This window comes from Brachyistius frenatus, unplaced genomic scaffold (genome assembly GCF_029030835.1).
Source record: "Brachyistius frenatus isolate BFR_SWC_R1_liver_20210118 unplaced genomic scaffold, ASM2903083v1 Contig_7, whole genome shotgun sequence".
Lineage (NCBI taxonomy): Eukaryota > Metazoa > Chordata > Actinopteri > Embiotocidae > Brachyistius > Brachyistius frenatus.
The window spans coordinates 8,319,278-8,346,228 of NW_027210606.1; the positions used below are offsets into that span (position 1 = coordinate 8,319,278).

The window sequence follows — 26,951 nt, forward strand, 5'->3', positions numbered from 1 at the left end:
GGCGCTGAATGTGAAGTCTGGTGAACACCACGCAAATTGTTGAGTGCGACTGGCCTGAAAAGAAACCATAAACCCCGCAGAAAACTTTGCTTTAACATCGCATTTTATTGGAAAAAAAAAAAAAAAACCTGGCCGGAACAGAGAGCTTGGTGTAGATTTCGGCCAAATATGTAAAAATCACATTTTCTGTAGCACATTAAAAGGTGCAAAAAAAAAAAAAAAAAAAAAAAAGTCGAGGGTTGCACAAACACCTTTGCATAGGACTAAACTCTGCAGGAGAAATCGACCTTTAATCGGGCAAGAACTGGCTGACCGAGCGGAACACGCGTGTGCATGCAGTGCAAGCGTCTCGGAAGAGTCCGGCGTTTTAAGACCTTTGTGAGTCGGGCCCGGATTCATCACTACATTGTCGGGCTGTTTCAAGGTTGTTATTGCTGTGAAGTCGGGACACATCGAGTCAATTGACTGTCCCGAAGTCAGTTCAACGCCGCCGTCTTGTATGAAATATATAAAAAAATAGATATATGCAATTCCACTCACTTCACACCAATGCACGACCCAATTAAACATCGTTCTGGATTAAGAGGTTTGACCGCAGGGATAAATACAGCATCAGGGCAAGTTTTGGAACAAGTGATAAGGAGATACATTTTATCATCAAATATTATGACTACTACATACGCAGAGAGTTTAATAGGTCATCTGCCCACACCGTTTAAATATGCATTTATTCAAAATATCACAATTTAATTCTTCCTAATCTGCAACTTGGAAACCAAACTAATTACAATGATTAATTCTACGGGGTTTTTTTTATATTTAGTTTTAAAAGACATTTTGGAACGTGTGTTTATTCGCTTCTTGACAGATAATTGAAGCTACCACATAGCAGCTGGTTAGCGTAGCCAAGCGAAAAGACTGGAACGAGCCGGTTTGGCTTGCCGTCTTAACGGTTTCAAAATCCACCAAAACAGCAGCTAAAAGTATCACAAACCTACAAGTTATATTCAGTGTGTTCAACATGTACAAAAGCCAAAGTGCAAAAACAACAATTTGCAGTTCACATTCCAAGTTTGGAACCGACTAATTGTCGGTTCAAGGTAGTTGCCGGGCAAACCAGTGAAGATAGTTGCAGGTGGTACGTAGTTTTCCATCTGTTTCAGTGACTTGGACGTGAATTACGTGCGACCCGGTCTAAATACTGTTGGCATCCCGTTTTATGGAAAATATCGGACCCAATTAAAGTCCCTAATCGGGTTACGGGATTCAGCGTTACACCGGTTGCAGCCAAGAAACAGCAGAAATATCATTTTTACACTTTATTTTCTGTTCAGTCGAAACAAAGGATATAATCAAGTTCACCAATCAACATGTATCGTCGATTGGTGAACTTTAGAGGTGAGGGGTCGGCAGATTTTGTTCCCATTTGCTGCCGCGTTCTGCCCCGCCCGCTGAGATTTGCATGTAACTCACGGGGCCGCGCGGCTACAGACGAAACTTCACCCATAAATTATCACTGTAACGATTTGGCAACCGTTTTAAAACGATGTCATCTTTTTTGTCAGGTTCTTCAACGGTGATAAATGATATGACGTCCGTAGTTTTTGAACCTTCGACATGTTTTATCGGACTCAGTATTAGCAGCATTTCTTTGATACAATTGGTCTGAAAGTTACAGGTTTCCTTGATTGATCTCCAAATATTTATATTAGTATCAATGTTTTTACTATAATTTATTCATTGATGCGCATTATTCAGAACTGATTGTTGCTGCCAAGTCATGCGTCCCCCATTATTTCAATTTAGATCATTATAAAATGTATGAATTCACACTGCTGAGATTAAAAGGCCCTTAGTATTTGCTGATTAAAAAAAAAAAACAACAACATTTGATTCATATATGACCAGAAATAAAATTACAGTGTGGATGCATTACTTTTCTGAGGTGTATCTAGCAAGGTGAAGGTGATTTTGAGCAGGCATGCAGAACTCAGCACTACACAGGTTTTATTCTGAACTAAACTAACCCTAAAATAACTTAAACTCGGCTAAGCTGCTGCTAGTTGAGGGTGGTGCAATCTTCATGGCAAGAAAGTGAATAATTGTATTTCCAAAAATGTCCTGTTAAAACTGTTGAATGACAATCAGGGCTTTTGCTTTCACTCAACAACATGCACACAGACAACATCCAGTAAAAATCCACTTTAAAAGTCAGCTTTGTGTCCGTACAGTAGTCTTTGCTGTAGAAGGCAACACTGTTGAATGCAGGTTCAAGACAAAAGTCAGCTGCTCTGTAATCCACAGCTAAACAGGACAGGGATTGTACATAATATTCACCATGTTACACTCCCCCCACCCCTCCCCCCACCCCTCCGCCTGCCAGACTCTCGTCATTCGTCCTCTATTTTTTTTTTTCAAAATCCGGCAGGGAGGACATGCTGGTGTCCAGATTTAAAAGGATCAGCGGGACGAACACTCCTCCCAAACATTTGGGCTGAAGATTATACTCAAAGTGCTATTTACGTACATATATACATGTTTACTTTGTCAAAAAAATAACCACTCTATTCAATAAATTAAAAGTAACGAAAAAGCAATATATTGTCTCAAAGTAAGAACATAATTCTGTAATGGTGAAAAATAGAATTTAAGGAATATAAAATACACAGCTTTGCAAAAGAAAAAGACAAAAATGAAAGGACGCAAACACCTGGAATTTTCTCAACCTTCTCCCAATTTTAGGTCCCAAAGTTTTATTGGTCATCATGCAGATTTGAGTACCAGCTGTTCAAATCTCCTCCAAATGGTCCCGGAAGGTTGAGAAACTTTAAAAGCAATAGAAATGATAACACTCTGCAATTCCAAACATTGACCTTTCCGATTCAAGATGCTTAACAATCTTGTAAGGGAGTGTGAAGAGAGTGACCTTCCTGTGTCCCCAGATCCCCCCCCCCCCCCTTACACTCTTGTGACACTCACATGTGGGCGTATTGCTGTTAAAGTGCGTTTGAGTCTCCCCTCGAGCTCCCCTCAGACCAGGCTGAAGCCCTCGTACTGCTCCACAGCCTGAGTGAGGCGGCGTTGCAGGATCTCTTTGGTCTGGTAGCGGGGCATGTCCAGCAGGTTGTAGCAGGTGTGGGCCACCGGCAGGTAGTCCTCCTCCGCCGTGGTGGACTGGATGACGATGCGCATGCTCTCCATGCCGTGGATGGGGATGCGGTCGCTGCCGGTCAGGAACACTGCGGGAAGGACGGCGTTAAAGCACAAATGTTTCTACACTCCGGGCGTTTCAAGGAAGAGTCTGCAGTTTTCTGTATATTTCTGAGGACTTTGGGTTCACTCTTTGACACACAGCATTATCACTGAATTGTTCTGGCTTTAATTAGGGCAGAGCTGTGCAGCTGCCTTTACTGTCTATTCTCAGTTTACTCCACTGTTTATAAAATGTCTGAGGGTGGGAATTAAACTGTCGTGCAGATCGAGCAGTGAGTCAATTAACCACTTACATAAGAACTGCTTCTTCTTCTCCAGAGGGAACTCGTGGAAAACCTCCCAGAACAATCTGACTGTTGGATGAGTGGCTGTGTACTCCCCTTTGTAAACGGCGTTCTGCAAAAAGAGAGGGGGGGGAGGGGCCGTTGATTAAAAGCATCTCTATGTTTTTTCATCAGTAAACTTTCAGTTTTGGCCAGAAACATCAGTCAGTAAAGCAGAAGCCTCAGAGTCGTGCTTACATCTGTGAAGTTTCTCCATGTACGGCATTACAAATTTATAGAAATGTCTCATTTTTGACACCTTATGTAAGAGTCCCTCTTAAGTGCACACAATAAGACATGTAACACTGCCAACACATCTCTGATCACATCCAGAGTTAAAAGGTGAGCCAACTGTTACAATCAACCATATAAGTGTCTAACACATTTATCTGATTAGATGTGTCATTTAAATGTGCTTTTTTTTTTTTTTACATCTGGCCCACATCAACAAATGAAAACAAGCCTTTCAGACTAACTCCGGTCCATTTACAGTTGTTTTTCTCTTTTGGTCAAATGAGTGACGGACTTTACCAAACCAAACTTTTCAAATTTGGTCTGGTCTAAATTCAAATTTGTCAAAGATGCTGGTTTATTACTAAATATCTGCCAAATAATACATTTTGACCAGCTAAACTGCAATGGAACACTATATGTATATATATTTAACAACAGAAGATCTAAACATAAAGTAATGCACATGGCTCAAAGGGCCGGTGCTTCATGCTTTATGAAATGAACCCATCAGTGTCATCTCTCAATCCCTTTAAAAGCCAGGTATGATTACACCTTGGATTGAACAGTGGATTTGCAAAATAGTGGGAACAAATGGTTCTCTGCAGACAAAACGGATCTGCTCGTGATGTTCACAATAGTAATCTTTCACATTGTAATCTTTTTATGTTTAATCTTTTGCATGTTTGTGTGCTGCTGCATGTCCCTATGCATTTAATAATCAGAGTGTACACGTGTTGTGCACCAACATTATGTAGGCACATATAACTCCTTTAAAATTGCACCTCTAAAATAATTGTAAAATACTGTGGCAGTGGACATGTGACTACAGCTCATTTTAAAATCAACTATGACAGCTACGTGGTTGCTGGATGGGAAAATGAAAGCTGCTTTGGTCGGCGCTCGTTTCCCTCCGCACTGGATGTTACAAAGAATATTTAGTCTTGTTCATCTGAGGGAGGCATTTCCTGGTTATATACACTTCATACTCTGATCAAAAACTCCACACTCCTTTATTTTTCCAAACCAGAAGCGCTGACAGGACTTTCATTTAAAAAAAAAAACCAACAACCTCAAACTGCTGAACAAATCTTTCCATTGAAAGTCAGCATGGTAACATGAGTCACGTGTTTCGGTCCACTGCTGTGTTGTCATGCGTTTCCTTTTTGTTGGTGAGGTGAGCGCAGTGACAAACTGGCCAGATGTCGATGATGTAAAAGTCAAATTTCCAGCTCTGTCCAGTGAAACACGATGATCATCTCATCCACAACAAACACTTGCATCGCTGGAGGGTCAAGATCTCTACTGATAAGAATGTTTGAATCCAACTATTAGGTTTGCATGTGCTGCAAAACTGAAACTACGCGGAGAGACCGCGCTGACCACGAGCAGGAAATGGTAAGTGAACGTGTCCAGAGAAATCAGTCTGCAGTGAGTCGGAGCTGTTGGGAGTCCCTGTTCAGACCTTTAAACCACACACTGACCTTCTCCATCTCCTCCCAGTTGTAGTTGTTGTTGCCGACCACCATGGCCATCAGCTCAGAGGGCTGGAACAGCAACAGGATCTCCCCTCCACACACCTTCAGGAAACCAGCGGAGAAGGCCAAGTACTGCTCGCCCACCGAGTCTGAGAACACGTAGCGCAGGTAGGCCTCCACAAACTCCTTCCTGAAACACACACGCACACGCACACACGCACACACGCACACACACACACACACACACACGTTAAGTAAACACTCGGCTATTTAATTGGTTCCGCACAGCAGCTGCTTCCTAAAAATCAGTTTATGAGGAAAGAATCTATTCAGACTGTAAACACGCTCTTCCTCCCTCATTGGGTCTGCACCCGTGAGTGTCCACGTCATCTTCAGCTAATTCAATATCACTAAGCTCAAAAGTTTAGAGGTATTGAATGTTTCTTTACGGGCTAAGACTTTATCAACTCCTTCTTTGTTTACATCTCAGTGAGGTCTCGTGGCAGAAGTCGCTCAGGTAGATTAAATCAATGATCTCTTCAACCCAGCTGCGAGTGCGTCACTATAACACGCTGTTTGTGTTTACCTGGACCACTGTTTGACTTCAACTCTGACAAAGATAGCAAAGTTTCAGAAGATTTGTTTTAAATATGTCAAGTTAAACTACAAAAAAATGTACCAGAAATACTAAATAAAACATCAGAAGAATCTATATTTTGAATATTTGAGTTATTATAGGCATTATATTGAATAGCTTCATTAAGACACATAACCATCAACTGTGTAAAATTGTTGCATTGTTTGAAAAATGTGCCGCTTCGACTATTTCATTTGCGCAGGAAAATATTAAACTTATATCTGTAACTAAAACAGAATATATTTCTACATACATATTTGTATTACTTTGACCTTCTGTATAATAACTAACCTGAATTTTTCTATTGTGTTTTTTCATGGAAGTGTAAAAATATACTAAAAGAATAGGATGAACAAGAACAACGAAAAGACATGCAACCAACAAAACCAGTTGCACACAAGCATAAACAGCTTTGGAAAGAATTAGACATTTGAAATTAAAGGTTTGTTATCCTCAAGTGGATGAGGCACCAATGAGTTAACTTAATTCATTTAAGTTCATTTAACTTAAACTTTCTGGAAAGAATCCTTCAGTGGTGACTCCATCTTGAACCAGGGGATGTTATTCATTTTTAAGAAATCCAAGCAAGGAAACCATCACTGATTTTCCAGCTGATCCCACACAGTCAAACTGTCCTTTTGTGTAGAAGATGATGACTTTCAGTTGTGGCCATAACATCCTGTTTAAACAGGACAAGCGTCACAAAAAGGAAGCAAGATGCTCTAAAAATCTTGTTTTATTGAGTTAACAGACATCTGTTGGCTGCAGGGGAGCAAAAACCTGTTTTGCATACAAAGAGTTTTCTCATCGAATAAACCAGCACAAAAACAGTGCGCAGACAAACACCACACCTTGAGAAACAATTCTGTAGGAAAAACAGATCGGACCTAGAAGCAACACAGCCCTGCAAACACAAACACAGAAATCACCTTTCTGACAAACTAACCTTCACTCTGAACTAACAGTCTGTGTGGTGCAGACAAGCTGAAGTCTGTGCCAACAGCAACCACAACTTTCTCTATTATTTCTGTTATTACACTTTTATATCCAAGTGTTGAGAGGATTTTACAGAAACAACTCGGGTCACTGCTGCTCTCGCCATCTGTTCAGCACCAGCAGCCAGACATGTTGACACCACCTGCCCCACAACTCTCCGAGGACTCCTCCACAACAACAGTGCGATCACTGGCACGAGGGCAAGATTAAGAAATGTAGGAATAACACAGAGTGGAACTCTACGATCAACACAGACCGTGACCTTCAGTTTAAACAAAAGGACAAGAGCTGCCAGCTGTACGAGCACGTGATAATCTGAGCGCTGGAAAAAATATACAGTCATCTGTTCGTCTGTCTGACAGTGTAGAGCTTTAAAATGTGATTAAAACAGGGTCATTTCAAATGGGACACAGAGCAAAGGAAGAGGCGATGAACTTATTCTCGCAAAAAACTAATCTGCTGAAATGTCGGCCTAAATTCTGGCGCAGTGGATATTTAACGTGTCGCGCTGCCGAACCTGTTGTTTGTGTCCACAGAGATGCTCTCTCCTCCGGGGACCAGCTCCTTCACTTCTGTCATCCCGTAGTTCTCTCTGGTGATCTGACATGGAAACGCAAGAGTTTGGTGGGTTTTGACATTGCAGGAGTGACCAGCAGAAGTTGTAGTTAACAGTTCGACACTTTTCGCCAACACCAACAAAAATTGTCCCTGACGAATCCGCTGTTTCCTCCAGTTTGAGTCAGGTTTATATTTAAAGAACAGCTTGCGGCTGCTTAAGCAAACAAAGTTACACATTTGTGACCATGAAAGGATTAGATCTTGAGTAGAAACGAATGGTCAGAAGTGATATAAAAAAAAAAAAAATGACACTTACAGCAAAGTTGAGAAGAAACATCTCCTCCACATCACCTCCCTCATAGTCTAGAAGTTGTTGTAGACTCCTGCAGAAAAAATAATAAACAGCACTGTTAAAATTGATCATGACAGCAGAGGAAAAAACACAAGCTATCAATCTGATCAGTGAGGGATAAAACAAATCAAAAACCTGATTTAAAATCTTCATTCCTTTTATTAAAATTCCATCCTAAGCATAAATTTGAACATTTCATAAAAGACATAGCTCCTTTACTGCTAACAAATGCAGTACTAATTAACTTTATCAATAGCTGTACTATTATAGTGCATTATTTGTTTCAGCTACAGTATATCTTCAACTCTGTGGGGTTGTACCTGCTTTTCTGCCCTATAACATAGTTTAATAGGATCACCTGCCCTCTTCTGAACATGCTTGTCTTTAAAGCTGAACATCAGGACCAGCTGTTCTACAGCTCCATGAATCAGACAGATCGTGTTCACAGAAACTGTCCGATTAGACGTGAAGTGGTAACATATCAGCTAATGGAAGGAAATGACTCAGAGGGAGTGCGTGTTAGGTTTCCTGCAGAGAACATGCTGGATATTTACCACCAAGAACACAGGAAACACGGAAAGAAGATAAATGGGATGGCGAGGGAAATGTTAATTAGTCAAAGAAGACGGAGTGTTTTTGTCTTTTGATTTAAACCACAGCCACTGGACTGAAGTCACAGCACAAACGAAAAGGTCAAATGATTTAAATCAGAAACTGGAGCTGGTGTCGCGACGAGGCTGCCTTTTGTCTGTCGAGCTGCACAAAAATAAAAAATATTTAATGTTTTAAGATATTATCTCATCTTAGATTGTGTTGGCTCCGTAGCAACAGGCTGTGCAGCCGCACTTCCAGGGCATTTGTGATCGCATTCAGAGGATAATCTCTAAATCAATACTCCACTGGAGACAATTAGGCACGACGGAAACGCTGACCGTTCCTGCTCTAAACTCAATAAAGAGGTAGTCGATTTCACTGCAATCTAAAAAAAAAAAAAAAAAAAAAACCACAGGTTATGTAAGTGAGTGACACACTTTTACATCCTGGTGACAAATCTGCAGAACGATGTTTATGTGTCAGAGCACAGAGGGATTTGGACTGTTGCTTGTTTATACTTTTTAGTTTGTGGAGTAACAAAAATGTGAATTTCTCTTTTGCTTTCTCTTCTAATGAACAAAAAAAAACAGTTCAAGGTTTCACTTTGGAACACGATGGCTGACACACAATGTGGACATGATCAAGATAAAGTGTTTGCAACGGGCTCTCGTCTCAGAGCAAACATCTGTGCAAAAGAAAGAAGCGTGTCTTACATTACTGACAGAACCCAACAGTTACCTGGCCTCAGTGGGTGAGAGCTCTTTGAAGTCATCCAGTGTGGGTAAAACATCAAGCACCTTCTTGTAAAGAGCCAGGGGGAAGTGCAGGTCCACCACTGTGGAGTTATAGATGGCCAGACCACAGATGATCCCGATCAGGTGGAACCAGTTCTGCTCTACAAAACACTGCAGATGCACAGGAAGATTATCTCACTATGGCCTGCCCTTGAGATTTATTTTGATAAAACTACTGTTTCCATGGTCAAGAATCAACATTCATGAAGTGGAAACATGTTTCGCCTCCTAAATTTCAAGGTTGAAGCGGAGGAAGTAAAGCATGTGAACTCAGTTCAGTCCGGCTTACTTTGTCTGAGAACCACAGCAGGTTGGACTCTTTGTAATGAGTGAACATCCCATAAACAGGATCCATCAGCTCCTTTAACAGCAGCAGGAAGAACTCTTTAGTCACTCCGCCTGCGTCTACGGCCTCCTCTCCATCGAAGATCACCTGCAGGGAGGAAGGACTAGTTTAGAGGGGTGACAAAACATAAAGTGGAAAGCACGTGTGTTTTCTTTTGATTAAAATACACGAATCAAAGTTACCTTGAGTGGTTTCTTGAGGTCCACATCAGAGTACATGGTGAGCTCACGTAGAGTGTCACTTACTAAATGGTTCCTGCGCACATGGAGCACCAGGTAGGGATTCCTAGCAAGGTGTGGTTCCAGCGTGAGCAACATAAAGACATTGTGTAGGTTTGCACCGCTTACTGCCATCTTGTCGACGGACACATGTAGAGATGGGAGATGATAAATTAGGTCACGTTAACTGAGAGCAATTACATTACTGTGTTGTTGGTCTCACTGTATGAAATACAAAAAAAAACACAGATACCTGCATTTGCAGTTCAGCATCTGTTTGCAGCATGGTTGTCTTGGCTTGGGCATTCAGTATGAACGGGTAGGCACATAGGTTCACTGAGGGAAAGTCACTCTGCAGGGAGAAGAAGACTGATGTATATCACACTATCAACATAAAATGAACCAAATAGAAATGTTTATTACTTTGAGGGCTGAAGTTCAATATTTAAATCACCTACCTGCGACGGGGATGATCCCGTTTTCTAGAAACCAAAATGAGAGGGAGAGAAGAGACATGACTTGAAATCAAAAAGTGAAGCAGCAGCGTAGAAATAAGATTTAAAAATGTGCAACGAGATATAGAAGCCTGTCTGTGTGAGAGAGACAGCCGCCCGGTACAGGCATTCATGACTGTAACTCCGCACTGATCCCAGATGAGCTGTGTGTGAAACATCTGGAGGTGTCATACAACAAACAAAGAGGACATTGGCAGAGACTGTCAGTACTCACAATATCGGCTTTGCTCAGAAACCATTTGAGGTAGTCTTCCTGGATGTCCACGAGGCTGGTGATGTCAGATATATAAAAGTGGTTGTACTCTACGTGGTGAGCCTTTAAGTTCACCTGGTGAGAAGAAACAAACACCTGCCTGAACTCAAGGAAACATCACAGCTCACAGTCCACTGCAGATTACCAAGAACCATCTGAGCAGCAGCGCAAACATTTCCTGCTCTGTGCTGAGGAACAATGCAGAGCTGCTGGCCTGTTTACAGGAGCAGCAGGTGACCTTTGTGGGTACCTTGTGGAGTTTCTCCAGCAGCCTCAGCGTGGCAAGAAAGTAGTTTTCATAGAACACGGGTACGAGCAGCGTCTTGCCTCCGGTTAACATGAACACCACGATGCTCTTGTACATGTCCACCATTCTGGTGAACACACTGTCGTCCACAAAACACCACCAGTTGTCTGCAAGGACAGAGAGAAGATTTGCATTAATAATACATTTAAACTTAATAATATTTTGGTTAGCACAAATTACTCTGTGTGGCAGTTTCTTCATTAGCCTGTCAGTATTTTGGAAAACTCAGACTACACTATGTTGTAAACGTTTTATGCATGAACACTATTAGCATGCGGTATCTGCACATAGGCAATATGAAAACTGAAAAACCTAAAACTTTGCTGACTCAACATAAAAACCAGAATACAAAAAAAGTCAAATTCACGAGGTGTGTGTTCGTCTCACGTAAGCAAAGTTTTGATGTCATTTCGACAGTTTTGACCAAACTGTATGTGTACACTTTAGGCAAAAATTTAGCTTCAGAGATGAATTGGGATTTATTTGTTTGTCTACTGCACTTTGTGGTAAGCATAGGTGTTCCTTAGATTTTGGAACAACAGGTGAAACCCCCTCCCTGCGACACCTTCCCAACATTCGAATGAATTCTTCTGCCGGGTCTGCGTCAGCATTAAATTCACGCAGTGATTAGTCAGGTGTGCCTAGCTAAAAAAAAAAGAAACCCGGGACTAAACTTCTGGTTTAAGCTTTTTGGCATTCTTCACACAAAAGTCACTTTTTGTATCATTTCTGCAACACCATATATGCCTTTGAGGAGCGACTGTAAAAAAAAGTGTTATCCAGATTTGCATGGATCATTGTGCCCACCAATATATAATTATCTATCTCATCAATGCACCAAAACAACTGCTCTGAACCAACGGAAAAAGCATCTAATCAAACAACAGTTGTGAGATTAAACTGTGTGCTTTGGATAAAACAAAGACTGAAGTTAGTCCAGAATAGAATCACAAACCTTTTCTTTTGGTATTTACTCCTCTTACTGGAAAACCTCTGGAGCAGTTGCCAACTGAACTTTACCTCTAATTTTCCCGATCATCAATATTGACTGCAGTAATGCATAATCAGTAAGGCTCTACTGTTTGGAGAAGCTGTGCACTCCTGAAAACATGTTCTTGTTTGTTGTTGTGTTTTTAACTGTTCCTGAGATAACTGACCAATCACAGGTGATTGTGATGAAGACAGGGACGTGTTGTAGATGTCGACCTCAGAGTCAGGCGGCGTGACATCCCATGGTGTCGCTGAGTTTGACATGATTATTAGCTCCTAAAGGCCATTTTGACTGGTGTAAAAAATTCTAGTAAGTGCATGAAAATATGATACCCAATACTTTGCTCGGGTTGGCGTCTAGCCGCAGAATGGCCATCGCCAGGGGTATAGTGAGGCGGATGTAGTTCTTGGAGTCCTGCAGGGCTGGGTACTCAGACAAGATGAGGTAGATCCTCATGGCCTCGACGTCAGGGGGGGAGCGCAGCAGCTGAGGGATCAACAGACTCTCAAAACTCTTGGTGGCCTGAACGACAGAGAAAGGACACAGATACCAAACTGTATTTATAGTTTTAATTATACAGCGCAGACATTCAATATTTATTGTTGTACAGAGAATAGTATTTGAATGTACTTTTCTGTTTTACTGTATGTTTTACAGCTAAACGTATTTATCAGTAAACCAGACACGTCTATGGGATATTTTCCAGTTTCAACACAAGTCAGATCCAGCAGGCAGCAGGAGAAAATTATCAGTCCCTAAATTTCGGGACAGGCTTTTAGAGGTTGGGAATGTGGCCTCGGTCTGCACACAGATTATAAATCATGTTGGGTTTAGTCGTTACTTTAGTGTTCGAGGTTAGGGGATGATTCAGTTCTGCATTTTGTGTCATAGGTCTGTCGTAGATTTTGAGAGTACATGATGTACTTTCAAAACAAACCCGACTTTCACATATGACGTGGATGTTTTTCATACCGAGAACTAACTGTATTACACCCAAATGTTTCATCCTTTATCTGCGTCATTACGGAGCCAAACACCAAAACTGTTACACATCTTCGCTACAAAGACTAAAAGGATTTCCACTAATTTAAGAAGATTAAGTTTTCTTTTTGGTCACACAGGAGCAGTTAACATATGAATAAATAAACATAAATAAATATATTTGTTATGGTGAATGAGTTCACCAAGAGCCGCCTACTTAAACATCCAGCAGACACAGAGCAACATTCACATGATGTTGTGATTGTGTCCGCCTGATGAACTACATCCAACAATTTCTCTCCTCTCAGCCCTGTTTTGTCCTTGTCTGCCTCTATAGTTGTCAAATGCTTCACAGTTTACACCAAATCTGGATGTTGTCTGTTGTTTGATGCTGAACAGGTAGAGCACAGTGGATTTAACAGGGAAGTTGTTTCCATTATTTCTTCCTTCAAAACAGCGTTGTTTTACTTGAACAGTAGTGGATCTAGTGTCTGAAAGACAAACCACAACTTTCATCAGTAAGGGGCGTTATGAACGAGTATCAAATGTTGATGTCCCTGGAATACAGGAAACTGGGGTTGGACGTTAAAGAAGAAAATTAAATTAGAATAGATTAAAAAAATTTTGTCATAGTGCCAGTACAGGTACAAAGCCAATGAAATGCAGTTGCCATCTAACGAGAAGTGCAAAGACAGTTTTATTTACAGATAAATGCAAGCTCAATAGGATATGTTATAGGATGCTATATCTTATAATCCAAACCTAAATCGGTGAGTCTGTGGTTTATGTTCAAAAGAGATGTCGGCTGTAATTGCTCAAGCGAACACACAGGGAAAAATAATTATAAAAATAAATTAACCCAGTTTCGCTGAAACACTGAGCCTCTCAATGTGCAACAATGTTAATATAAACACATTTATGAACACTCAGTGAGACCGTACCTGCTCCAGAAGTCCAGAGAAGGCCGGTTTGCTGAGAGTCTCAAAAAGCATTCTGACAGAGTTGAGATCGATGCCAGGGATCTTTGGGTTGGTTTTGAAGTGTGTATCATCGCTGAGGAAGCAGACAAACATATGATTGATTTGTCAGTGATCACTAATGGGATAAAAATAGGTTCAAACTCAGACTCAGAGGACTTGTGGTTAAGCCTTAATGTAAAGGTGCTTTGGATTAAAGGCGAATATATTCCAACCGGGAAGGTCAGCTGTGAGTCAAGTTCACTGACATGTAGGTGTGCACACAAGCAACGGTTAGGTATACACACACCCTGAATGTACTTAAGTCAATCCCTAAGCAGATCTCTGGGAGCCGGGGTAGTAACAGATAAACACACCCGCTGCATCGCCTCAAACAAAAGCCAACAAAACCCTGAGGCCAACTATTTCCAGTGTAAGCCTTCACGTTCTTACAGCACGGGTTTCATTTAGTCATGACACAAACACATCGGCTCTGATCCTAAAGAGACTGTTTGCAAAACAGAAAACCTCATTGTAGATAGCACAGTTGACGTGCTATAAACTGTGAGTCACTAAATACAAAATTATGGAAGTTCTCTGAGTTTAAAGAACTATATGAGCACTTCTGGGTCCCAAATGTGACACTAATACAAAGAAAAAGGCTGCACTTCCTGCACAATTAACAACTGCAGCAAATCAAAAAGCCAACTTACAAATACTGAGTGCATTATATTGTAACAAGAGCTGCAACTATTAACTATTTTCATTATTAGTTATTCTGCAGATTATTTCCTCATCTTATTGTTTGTTGGAAAATAATAATAATCATAATAATAAATTTTTAAAAAAGCTTGTTATAATTTCCTAAAATAAATACAGATTTAGTCTTAATTCAGGAAATTTCCCAAAACCATGTACTTGTACAGTTCAATTAAACACATTATAAGTTCCCTTTCAAACGATTAAAAAAGAGTTTATTAGAAAAAACAATACGGTGTTTCTTATTCTTCTTGTTAACGATTCTTGCAAACTTGGTTGTTTCCATTATCGATTGAGCTGTTGATTGTTTTTATTAGGAGTAATAATGGCTTGGTTAAAATAGCTATTGAATGTTTGCTCATTGCTGAATTGTCCAGTGTTTGATTTCAGCCACAAAGCCACAACTGTGTATTTACTTTGTTTTGGTTATGCTGTTTGCATATGATTAACTACAGCAGCAACCAATCATTATTTCTGTTATCCATTAATGACGTTTTCAAATCCCTCATTTAAGGCAGCCAAAAGTCAAAGTTTTAAGAAGCTGTGCAGAACAATTGATTGGTTACAAAAAATAAATCAATCACAGTCAATGATCCTTCTTCTCTTTCACATGTACAACTCACTTCAGGAGAAACCTGGCTGACATGCTCAATAGTTCCTGGTGAGTTTCAGGTGTTTCATCATTAAGTACTTTACGGTATCTGTCTGTGCTCCACCCTGTTGACCTCCACAGCTCGTTCCCACAACAAGATAAGTATCTGCTGATGAGTGACACCTACATGCAGGCTGATGGTCAAAGAATCTGGATGTCACTAACCAAACAGCATCTTTTTCAGCCCTGATTATCAGCATGTTTTACTGGATAAGGTGACCTACAGTGAGTTCACAAGAATCCAGCTTGCCACCAGGAGAGTTAAAAAGTTAGAAAGTTAACTTCAGTGTTTTCTGGTTGCCTTCCACCATTTAAACCTTTGCATTAAGACGACATGTAAACGTGCTGTGAAACAAAGGCTGACTACACTGCCTGTGTAATTTCTTACAAGTGTTTGGTTGCAGATGAAGTTTGTGTACCTTTGGTCCAAGAAGCTGGCGTTCCAACACGCCGTCGAGGAGAGCTGAATTATGATGTCGCTGCAAAGGAAAATATAAAACATTACAGTAAAAAAAAAAAAAAAAATGTACAGGCAGTCTATCAAAATGCATATCCACTACAATATATATAATAATATATTTGAAATTGTAATACATTTTTAATGCTGACTTACTTTGTGACACTCGAGTCTGTGCTGTACATCAGTTTTAACCGCCATGAATTTAACCTTTCATAATTGATTGGGGAGAGGCTTTTACTGATGTCAATCACTCTGAAGTCTTCTGCAGCGGCAGAGCTCTGCAGAGAAGAAGAGAAACAGAGGCAACGTAACAGCACGCTCAAACACGCTCTGTCTGGGTTCTGTCTTGTTTCCTTAGTGAATATTAAATAAATCAACCACGCCTGATGTCTGAATATTTTCCTGGGGTTTGTGGCTGAAGCTGAGTGCTTTACATCTTTGTCAGTGTACAAGTCGTTTGAAAGCTTCAGAGCTGAGACATAACTGACACCTTGTGGTGAATCACTGAAACTGATAGAAAATCTTCACTGTTGGGAGTTTAAATACACACATTTTTGAATGTGACTATTTAGAATAATTCAGCATATTTTGCAGTTGCTTTAATCACATTATTTAGGCAAACCGTACTGATTGTAACATTAGAGAGTAAGGAGTATACATGTGTGTGTTTATATATGTGCCTGGTTTAATTATGGGAATACAAATTTAAAACTTAAAAAAAAAGTTAAAAGTTAAAAATCTGAATTAGGCTAATAGTATAAACATATTTTAGATATCTTAGTTCCCTCTGCATGGCCCATTACACAAAAATGTACACAATAAATTCCAAATGAAATGGTACAACTGAAAATGACTCTGTCCTACTAATATACGGTATTTTAATAATTGTACTCTAAAAAAGACTAAAAAAAAACCGCAAAAATGGCAGGTAGTGATGACAGTAACATGCTGTCATGAAATATAAAGACATATTTAAGATCAACTGATGCAAAAAAAAAGAGAGAGTTATTACAATCTTCACCTACCTGCTCAGTAGAGTACAATAAGAAACTGTGGTCTCCTCCGCAGATGATTTTGGTCACTGTAAATTGTTTTAATTCTAATAAAGAAAAGAAACAGGGAAATTGAAAATTATAAAACATTGAATCAAATAGTCAGTTATCATATCTATAATAATTAGAGCCTGACAGTTTATCAGTTGGGTGCTTTTATTGGCCGATATTGGCCTATCACAGATATATCAGTACTGGTGTCCATGTTTTACAATTTCAAAACTAATGTTTTTAACAGAACATGATACAGAAAAAGATACTTTAAATTAGAAATTAATGTATTTGTGATTTTTTTTTTTTTTTTTTTTAAATTAATTGTTATTTATGATTATTAAATTCCCAGTTGGGCGGAACAGTGGTGCAGTGGTTATCACAGTCTGGCCTTTCTGTGTGTAGTTTGCATGTTCTCCCTGTGCCTGCATGGGTTCTCTCTGGGTAACCTTAGGGGTGAATGGTCTTTGTTTCTGTCTGTCTATGTGTTCGCCCTGTGATGGACTGGCGACCTGTCACTTTGCCCAAAGTGAGCTGGGATATTCTTAATTCCCAGCCGGCCAGACCCTCTACACTGAAAGGTAAAGGTAAAGGTAAAAATGCAAACAGGGAACACGTCTAACCAAACAGAAAATTGCGTCAAGTTGTTGTTAGGCATTGTTTTTAAAAAGCCATTATACCCACTATCAGATACAGACTCATCAGCAACTGTTCTGCTTACCTCTTCTGTGGTAATTTCCCGTCAGAAAACTGGCCTTGACAGGAAACGGGCTTCTGGCGTCCCCCAGTATTCCTGTGCCCAGCTGGCCGTGGCTGTTACAACCAAACGAATACACCACGCCAGAGGACGGCACAAACGCCAACGTGTGGTGCCTGGCAGAAGGAAAAAGGTCAAATTTATGATGCAGTGATGTACGAACAAACTCAAGTTTATCATATTGACAGTCAAATCTGTTACAATCATCATGTGATAAAATATAACTTTGTGATTTTACATTTTCAGTTTTGATTAGTTAATTTGTGATGTTGGGAGGCATTATAATCGGAAGATAAGCTGGATAAGTATCATAGCTGATGTCTTAAAGGTCCACTATGGAGGATTTAGGGGGATCTATTAGTAGAAATGGGATATAATATTCATAATTATGTTTTCACTAGTGTATAATCACTGGAAAGAAAGAATCTTTGTTTTCATTAGCTTCAAATGAGCTCCTTTTATCTACAGGGAGTCGGTACTCGTCTATGGAGTGCCGTGTTACATCGCCATGTTTCTACAGTAGCCCAGAAGGAACAAACCAAACACCAGCTCTACAGAGGGCCTTCACTGTTTTTTACAGCCACATTGATTCTCTATGGGCTTGTTAGGGGAAGGTAAGGTGAGGGGTGTTCAGTTTGTTGCAATATGCAACTTCCTCACCAGATGTCACTACAACCAACACACTGCCTCTTTAACCTCTTAGTCACAAGCCGCCTTGAAGGTTTTCAATTGAAAACATTTTTGAGAGATGTTTCCAATTTTCTGTCCCCCTCAGGTCAATATGGACAAAATGGTAAAAACACAGCACCATCACAACCTACACCCTTGGAAAGGAACTTGGCACTAAATGAGCAGCTCAACAAAGACTCAACAAATGAGACTCAACAAAGTTAAAGGTTCGTGAATATAGAATTTACAACAGGGCTGCTGCATTGGGTTGCAGCAGATTGGACAGGTGTACCAAATAAAAATGGGGCAAGTTTAGAACAGACGGCACCTGCCACAGGCGATCTGGGACACCTCAGTACCCATGAGCTCCAGCACTCGTCTCGGTAAGAGCTCATTATTAGTGGAGGCATGACCCAGCTGACCCCATGAGCCGTCACCGAACGTAAACAAGCCGCCGTCCTGCCAGAGAGACGGTACAGTGTTAACACGGTTTACTATTTTTGAGATTGAAACTATTGGCATGGCTTCAGAGTAAGTCAAAATAAAATATTCTTGTCATGGACAAAACTTAAAGCACACATGTCAGGTGGTGGATTAACATTAGATAGAAATAAGATTTACTTTTTATTTGTGCAGTGATAGAGGAAAATGTTAAAACAACAGAATACTGTGATTAGATACTGGAAAATGTGTTGACAGCTGCAAAGCACAGAAGACCGTTCAGCAGGATTCATACCTTTGTGAGGGCTGCTGTATGTTCATTTCCACAGCTGATGTAAACAACTTTTTGAGATCTCAAAAACTTGATGTGGCACGGGACAGCGCGGTCTGAGGAAGTGAAAATAAACACGCAAGAAATTTCACACACCTTCTAGTTTGATGTGTTTCCTCAAATGAACGGCACTTGGGGGAACACTGGTTCTTCTGTATTTGAACCTAGCATCGCAGCGGCAAGCTAACTATACATTTACTGTTCAATAGGTAATCATTTAATTGCACCAAGTAAAACAAATAAAAATAAATTTAGTGTTGGCATACAATGTTTCTACAGGGGTCTCTTGTCTAATACAGTCACCTATGACTACTGAAAATACTGTAAGTAGTGTAAGCAATGTTAAATAAACATATGTGCAATACATGAGAAGCCCTACACTGTACCGTTATAACGTCATGTATTTTTAATAGCAGTGTGCACGTTTGTTCCAGCCAGATGATGATTACCTTGTTTATCATTGAGACCCAGTTGTCCAGCTCTGTTTTTGCCCCAGCCGAATACAGCTCCGGACAAAGAGAGTGCAAAACTGTGATCTCCTCCAGCAGTAATCTGCGCCAGAGGAATTCCTGCCAGGGACTTCAGAGGATGAGGAAACAGCTTGCTGGGCTCTCCTTTCCCCAGGCCGAGCTGGCCGCTGGTGTTCTGGCCCCACGTGAACAGCTGGCCATCTGAGGGGTAGAGGACACATAGAACGCGTACGTCCACATCAATACCTGCCACAAAGTACAGGCTAAACATGAGTTTTGTAAGGTGAGTGTCTGGATCTACTACAAACCTTTTTTCTAACCTCAAACATCTCCAATCCTGAAAAAACTGGACATAGCGAGTTTTACTTTATATCTTAACCTAACTATCTCAAGGCTTACGCCCAAATATATTAGTAGTGCCAAAAAAACTACAACCTCTTAGGCTATCAGGTAGGTCACAGCACCCATAATCCTGTTGGAGTCCATCAATTCACAAAAACAAGCCTAACTTTCTCAAAAAACAACCACTGTCATGTCAGTGTCATTTTCAAGAAGGTAAGGTCTAATATTTGATAAAAAACAATTTGAACAAAAACACTCAATTCCTACATTTCCCACAATGCAACAGCCTCTCTCATTAGCCTCTCCCTGCCTGGCAACCCACATATTTAAAACTCCACATGCCCAGTTTGCAAGGTGGGCTTTCTGATTAAATGTTTATGCCTCCAGAGTCCGAGCAGAGATACAACAACCGTAATGGTGGTGGCCGACACTTCTTCGTCGCTGCCTCACACGCTCGCCCTCAAGGAGGAGTGTGCTGTCACTTCTTTACCACCCATCTAGATGCTTCAAATATAAGGCCTTCATTGGACTGAATCATCCTCATTTGTTTTTTTATATTCCACCCTCAACTCAACCCAGAGTTCACCGTATCAAACATGAGTTGGGATAAATTACATAACACAACACTGTCTGCCTGAAGTGAGTTTGACAGGCTTTTCTGGTGCCATGCAGTTCAGCCAGATGAGGACACATGCAGTGTGTGGACACAAGATTCATGATGTGAACAGTGCTGGTGTGTTATGAGTATATTGTGTCTCTCACACCTCTAGAAAGTGCGATGCAGTGCTGGTTCCCACACATTACTTGGGAGATGCGATGGTCACACAATCGTTTGACCAACCTGAGAAAATAGGAAAAACATTTGTTTATCAATCCAAAAAAAAAAAATTCCACATCATAAATATTTCTCATACCAATACCAATAGTCTGGGATTAAGCAGGTTTTACATATATATGATAGTCACACTAAGTAAAACTTGAGTATCAAATAAGGGGTATATACAGATCTTAAACATCAGTTATCAGTGGGCTGTTGTGTTTAACCATGAAGCAGACAGTATTTTGTGCGTGTATATGGATATGCCTTTCTGATAAGTCTCCTCTTCGGTGTCTTCAAGTCTTCCTTGTTGGTCTTTGATTCCTTATTTAAACTTTCAATAAAATGTTCATTACAAAATGAAATTAATATCCAACACCATAATTTATTAAGATTACAATGAAGACATTTTTTTAACTAAAAAAAAACAGCTACTCATTGCTCACTCTGGTCAGTAAACCACAAATCAGTGTAAAACCAGTTTCTTCTGTTTTAATTAGTAATGAGGAGGTGTCATTAAATGCTACCATGGAAACACAGCTATCATTTTTGGATGCAGGTAAACCGACATACAGGATCTGTCCCCGTACCCACACTTGCATGTTCACGAGCCTACAGGTAGTAGCCAAGTATGTCCCACATCAAAAAAATGCCAACACAGTCCACCCACACTTGATACACACTTTCCTAATACCAAAAGCTGTACGCAGAGTCTCCAGTCTCTATTGCCGGTTGTTTAGGGGATCAACTATAATCAACAGACATAAGGAATTTGAAGCTTATGGCCTGTTGGATTAAACATGATTAATATTCATGTCCAAACACACAGTTATGACAGAACCTCCACAGATCATTTGATAGCAACAATCTATTCTTTGTCATGTCAAGATAAAAATCAAATATCATATCTTTTAAACTTTACAAAACAAGATTTTATGTCCTTTTTTTATATATATATATACAGAACCTACATACTTTTCGGGAAATCAATTACATTGCCTCCTCTCAGGTCCTAAATCTGTGTTTTTGTAACTTGATACTATTGATAGTTCAACAGGTCATTTTAGCTTGATGTACAGTATTTGTATGTGCATTAGTTGTGTGATGCCCATTACCATCAGTGTTCTGATAAACCACATGTTTGCGGTCTTAATAGGCACTCTTAACTGTGGCAATTACTGGAAAATGTCACACAAGAAGGCCGTGGATGACTTGCAAATACTATCAGTGTGGGTGTTTCTGTCCTGTCAGGCTGAAAGCTTTGATGGCTCGCACCAGTCACCTTGGGATTCGAACGGCCGCCTCTGCAGTCCCCAGCCCCAGCTGTCCCCCTTCACCGGCTCCCCAGGCAAACACCTGACCTTGCTCGTTCACCGCCATCGAATGGGCTTGACCACAGGTTAGCATTGTTATCTTCTGAGTATCCAGGGCCCCGACCAATTCTGTAAAGAGAAGGGAGACATCATGAGACAACAGCAGAGATAAGTTTTTCTACAAAAAAAAAAAAAAAAGATACTGGAAGTATGTACAGCCTTGATTTTAGAACGTGGGTACTGTATTCAGTCACATTTACAGATTTCTGATTTTCAAGCTGCCTTGGCAAGCACAAGTCAGTTGTAAAGGTACAAAATTCTAATTGTGAGTCATATTTATTTTATGATCTGTTAAAGTAGAGCTCATTCAATGTTCCCTAACGAACCCAACCCATGTAAGGCATTTAGCTTGATATTCTATCCCCTCAACAATCTTTTCAACAGCCCACGTTTCAACAGGACGTGTTGTATGTAACACCTGAGATTCAGATCCAATGGGAACTTATTGTACACCATACAAAAATAAACTGGGTCATCTATGTATTCAGCTGCACTCAGAACTGCAGTAGGAAGTCTGTGTGAGGAGGATATGTGGAGCAGAAACTGCACAATTAGTACACTAGTTTTCTGTGTGGCTTCCTGCTGTAGTGCAGGTTTATCAAAAGTTAACTGGGTTAGACATATTACAAATACACAGTAAAGTTATTATTGTGGTTTCGAGTGAGATTACAGAAGGATTTAGTACACTTGCACAGCAATCTACCTTTTTGTAGGCTTACATATAAATGTGAATACATAATCAGGTGAACATACCTGATGGAAGCCTTCTAAGCAAGACATAATTATGTTAAGTGAGTCCAAATGCTTATGCAGTGTGTGGGTTACGGTCGAGGCGGTTTCTCTTCTACTTGTCACAAAGGCTTTTTAGGTATGGAAGTACTTTCTTTCTACCAGGTCTGTTTATTTGCTGAAGGCCCAAAGCTTCTTGTGTTTATCCATTGTTGCTACAGGTTCACCCACATACCTACAGAAAGTATCAGAAAACAAACTTCCACCCACATGATACAGATCACAGACCAAACGCTTCCCTTTTGACTAAAATGTGTGCATACTGACACATGGAGATGTTTTCAGTTTTATGTCAAATTCACTTTAAGCTGCACAAACGCAGTTGAATAAAACACAAATGTTGAGAAATAAAACGTATTATGTTGCTACATTGTTACTGAGTATCTTTGTTGATGTATTGTGGATCTTCAGTCATCCAGGTTGTGTAGCAGACGTAAAATCAAAACAGCAACTGGACTTGTTAACACCTGCATGAGGCATTTCAATGCACATTCAGGAAATGAATTCAGTTTTACACAAAGAGGATCAAGGATTTCAGTCAGTATGTTGAGATATTCGCTTTTATGAGATATTCTTCCTTCTATCTCTGACCACAACCACAACACATCCAGTTGTATTTTTTTTTTTTGTAGCAGCTATTTCACTTTATTATTTCTTTATGTCTGGATTACGACAGCAAGGTCAGCGATATGAAAGCTAAAGTCTGTCACTGAGTGACGGTGTGATAAGGTTACACCATTGGTCCGCTGAATCCCGTGTGACTGACTGTGGCTGGTGCTAGATTGGATCAGTTGGAGGGATGCTAGACTGTGATTGTGTTTTACGTTGTGGGAGGATTAAGGTTAGGAACAGGGTTAGGTACCAGCTGATTGAAATTGAAACTTAAAATCACAGCAGCATACAGTTCGGAGCGTGCGTCCCACCAGTTGATCCAATCTAGCCCCAACCTTTCATTATTGGTCGGCCAAATTCAGCAACTCCCTGTATCTATTTCAAATTAAAAGCCTTAATTTCAAATTAAAAGCCCTGTATCATTTCATACATGGTCCAACCATATACTAGGCTTTAATTTAGTATGATTCATCACATTTAGTTTGAGATTCAAATTAAAAAGTTTTAGAAATTAAGCCATATTTATCATTAATAACTACATCACTATCTGAACAGAATAAAATGCTACATTTTTATTAGGCCATTGTTTGAGTTACCACTAATACAGCCAGATTTAAATAAATCATGTCAGGGTCACCCACATTCTCAAACATGTTTGGTAACTTTCCACAAACACCTTAGCAGAGCTGCAGGGTGGTGCGACACGCAATCTGTCATCATTAACCAGAGGTCACTTAGTCTGGTGTCCGCCCTCATGGCTTACCTGGCGAATTCCCTGCTTTGTCGTGGCCAAGCTGCCCACAGCTGCTAGACCCACATGTGTACACACTGCCGTCATGCAGCAGGAACATTGTGTGTTGCCCACCACAGGCGACATTTTTCAGTCCCCTATCACTGAACACGGGACAGTTCCTTGGCTCAAACACAGGGTTCCTCTCCACACCAATACCCAACTGCCCGTCCTTGGCGTTTCCCCAACTCAGCATGTTGGTGAAGGGACAGGAAATGAGCACCAATCTGAAGAGGCAGAGAGAGTGACGGCCAGATGGAGAAAGGCAATAACGTTCAAGCTTGAGAGCAGGCCCGCTTTCTCCTCTTCATGTAAATTCCAACCCTTGAAGAGACAAAACAAGCATGATTGTGTCATCTCTCTTCTTTAGGAATACACACTGATCACTGAGCTCCATGTGTGAATCCTGATTATGTTCCAAGAAAGAAGCAAGCAAGGGTTTAGAGGTGGGTGTGGCTGCGTGAGAATGATCTAAGCACAAAGACAGCGGAGCAGGCAGTGTGTTTAAATAAACACTGTCTGTGTAATCCTGGCTTAAGCAGCTCCAAGCGGTCCCGCCTTAATGTCCATCCACTTGCAGCACATGCATGTTACTGACTGAGTTAGCCAAAGATAATAAACAAAATAGAATAGCATTGAATAAACACATATCTCAAGGCAGAAACAGAGAGGAGAAAGAGATCACATAAAACCATCCTGTAAATGTCATACACTGTAAATGATTGCACGGAAAACACTCCATGACCATGACTTTATTCCATAAACAAAATAATAATTCTGGTGTGATTACCCACATTATGTTGTCAGGTTGTTGGGTACTCCTCGCAAAAAAATAATTCAGTCTAATACAACAGTTCTTCATTTTAGAGACCAAACAATTGATCAAGAATGTGATTAGTTTGTGTTTTTGCTGAAACTTAATATTAAAAAAGAAAAGGGCAGACAAAACATTTGAAACAAATCTCAGTATTTTGGTATTTTATTTGTTCTTAACCATATTTTGTTCCGGCTAATTGACTGAAAATGTTAAAGTTCACTTAATTGTTCCTTGTAATTCCTAATCGTGGCGACACTACACATTATTAACTCTGTACTGATCATGTTTTAACATGTCAATTATTATTACAATTAAAGTGTACATGCAGACCCACACTGTAAAAAAAAAAAATCTAGCAATGCACACATTCACAATTTTATGACAGCATGGTGTCTCATTCTCTTTATCCTTTATATTATGTGCATTTTATGATCACTCTCTTGATGTTTTTGACTGCATACTCGACTGATTGATCTCCACAGGAATCCCAACGCCCTTGTACATCGGTTCACATGAATAAACTCTATTAGCTCAGCAGTACTGGTATTATTACTACAACTCAATACAACTCAATATCACAGCAAACTACAGTCTCCAAAACGGCCATATAGCTGCTACGTTGAATTCCTAGGAGACTATTTTAATATGTGTTTATTACATGTGGGCTTTTATTATAAATAAACACTGAAATCTGAATCGGCTGGATGTGAAGTCAGCCAGCAGCTTTGTTTAGCTGCACTGTATGTGGACTGTAATCGGTTCAGCTTTGCAACGTTACGTTATCTTGCTTCCCGTTAAACGCAGTCTTCAGCCGTAAATATCTCCAAATGACATTTAACTAAATTAGTTTAGTTACCAACACCAGACGGCTGGGTGACCCGCACAAGTCATCATAGTTAAAAGCTAACTAACCTTAGCAGGCTAAAGCTGCGCTGACTGTCAGTCTGATGGCTGAACACATAAACCCGGAGGTTACGTTTGGCCAAACGTAAGCCAAACTGTGTTGTGATAAAAGCAGGCTGGTGCAGTATTAAAACGGGGTGTTTACCTTGATAGATGCATCCTGAATTTTGGGCGTCTTGGTTTCGGTGCAGCAGCTCGCAAAACAAACGAGGAAATGCACAGCTGCCTACGTCACCAAACGTTAGCGTCAGGGGAAATACGATTGGCCCACCGAACAGGAAGTACAGGTTGGTATCAACAAATTCCATGACCCAGCACATATTGTCGTTTTAATTATATTTTAGGCCAATCTGGGAATTATTTTTCAAATGTTTCTCACTATGTCACATTGTTTACTTTGATAGCAAGTAAAAAAATAAACAATTTTTTTTTTTTAAATGCCTCCACTGCAACTGCTTTTCAGCATCTGCTTAACTTGAGTAGATCAATCTTTAATGCCTTCACTTATTTTTACCACTCCATGCTTTCAATTATTTAGCATTGTGGATTTGTCGTTTTCAGAGACTGGTTAAAAATATCATTGTTACAAAATCAGCCCCTGACATTAAATACATATTTATACCAAATACCGCCTATACACCGATCAGCAACAACATTAAAACCCCTGACATGTGAAGCATAAAGAATAATACAACAGCCCAGTAATAGGATTATAATGGTCAGATGTTATTCAATCTGATTGAAAGAGGTGTTGATTTGTTTTAATGCACATTTTGGAGACTACAATTTGTGGTTGAACTGTACTGGGTTGCAACTACTAAGAGGTGTTCCTGATATTTTGTCCCTCCCAATTAAACTAATTAGGTTGGCAAACTATAAGGAACACCCATAAGACCGAGTGCCCTTCAACAGCACCACAAATATATACCAGCTGTATATTAATGCTTCTTCTGTCAGTGGTTTTACTGGTATGGCTGATCAGTGTACATAATGATAATATGAACTGTTTGGTCACGAAGTCTTGTTATAAGTGAATGATTAGATGTGTTGAGTTTGATCAAGATAAGCAATGCATGTAAAAAAAAATTAAATATTCCCTGCTGTCTTCTTATTGTGTGTAGCCTCCAGCCAAGAGAATCTGGTCACAATGAAGAGTAATCAGACAGTTCCTTCATAAAATCTC

At 40.1% G+C, this 26,951-nt stretch overlaps 1 protein-coding gene across 1 annotated transcript; it reads right to left on the reverse strand.

The window, feature by feature from the left end:
* Positions 1–85: 85 nt before the first annotated feature.
* herc3 (HECT and RLD domain containing E3 ubiquitin protein ligase 3) lies at positions 86–25,979 on the reverse strand. Its single transcript, XM_069689315.1, has 25 exons — positions 25,914–25,979; positions 24,022–24,372; positions 21,767–21,926; positions 20,432–20,508; positions 19,305–19,526; positions 18,820–18,911; positions 18,412–18,542; positions 17,379–17,530; positions 16,640–16,713; positions 15,768–15,892; positions 15,574–15,633; positions 13,729–13,840; positions 12,139–12,328; positions 10,759–10,922; positions 10,470–10,583; positions 10,199–10,222; positions 9,994–10,092; positions 9,705–9,875; positions 9,466–9,609; positions 9,121–9,287; positions 7,753–7,819; positions 7,396–7,478; positions 5,252–5,435; positions 3,507–3,609; positions 86–3,239 (listed from the first exon to the last, which is right to left on the reverse strand). The coding sequence occupies exons 2-25, from the start codon at positions 24,242–24,244 to the stop codon at positions 3,031–3,033; spliced, it is 3,147 nt and encodes a 1,048-aa protein (XP_069545416.1). The 5' UTR covers positions 24,245–24,372; positions 25,914–25,979; the 3' UTR covers positions 86–3,030.
* Positions 25,980–26,951: the final 972 nt, after the last annotated feature.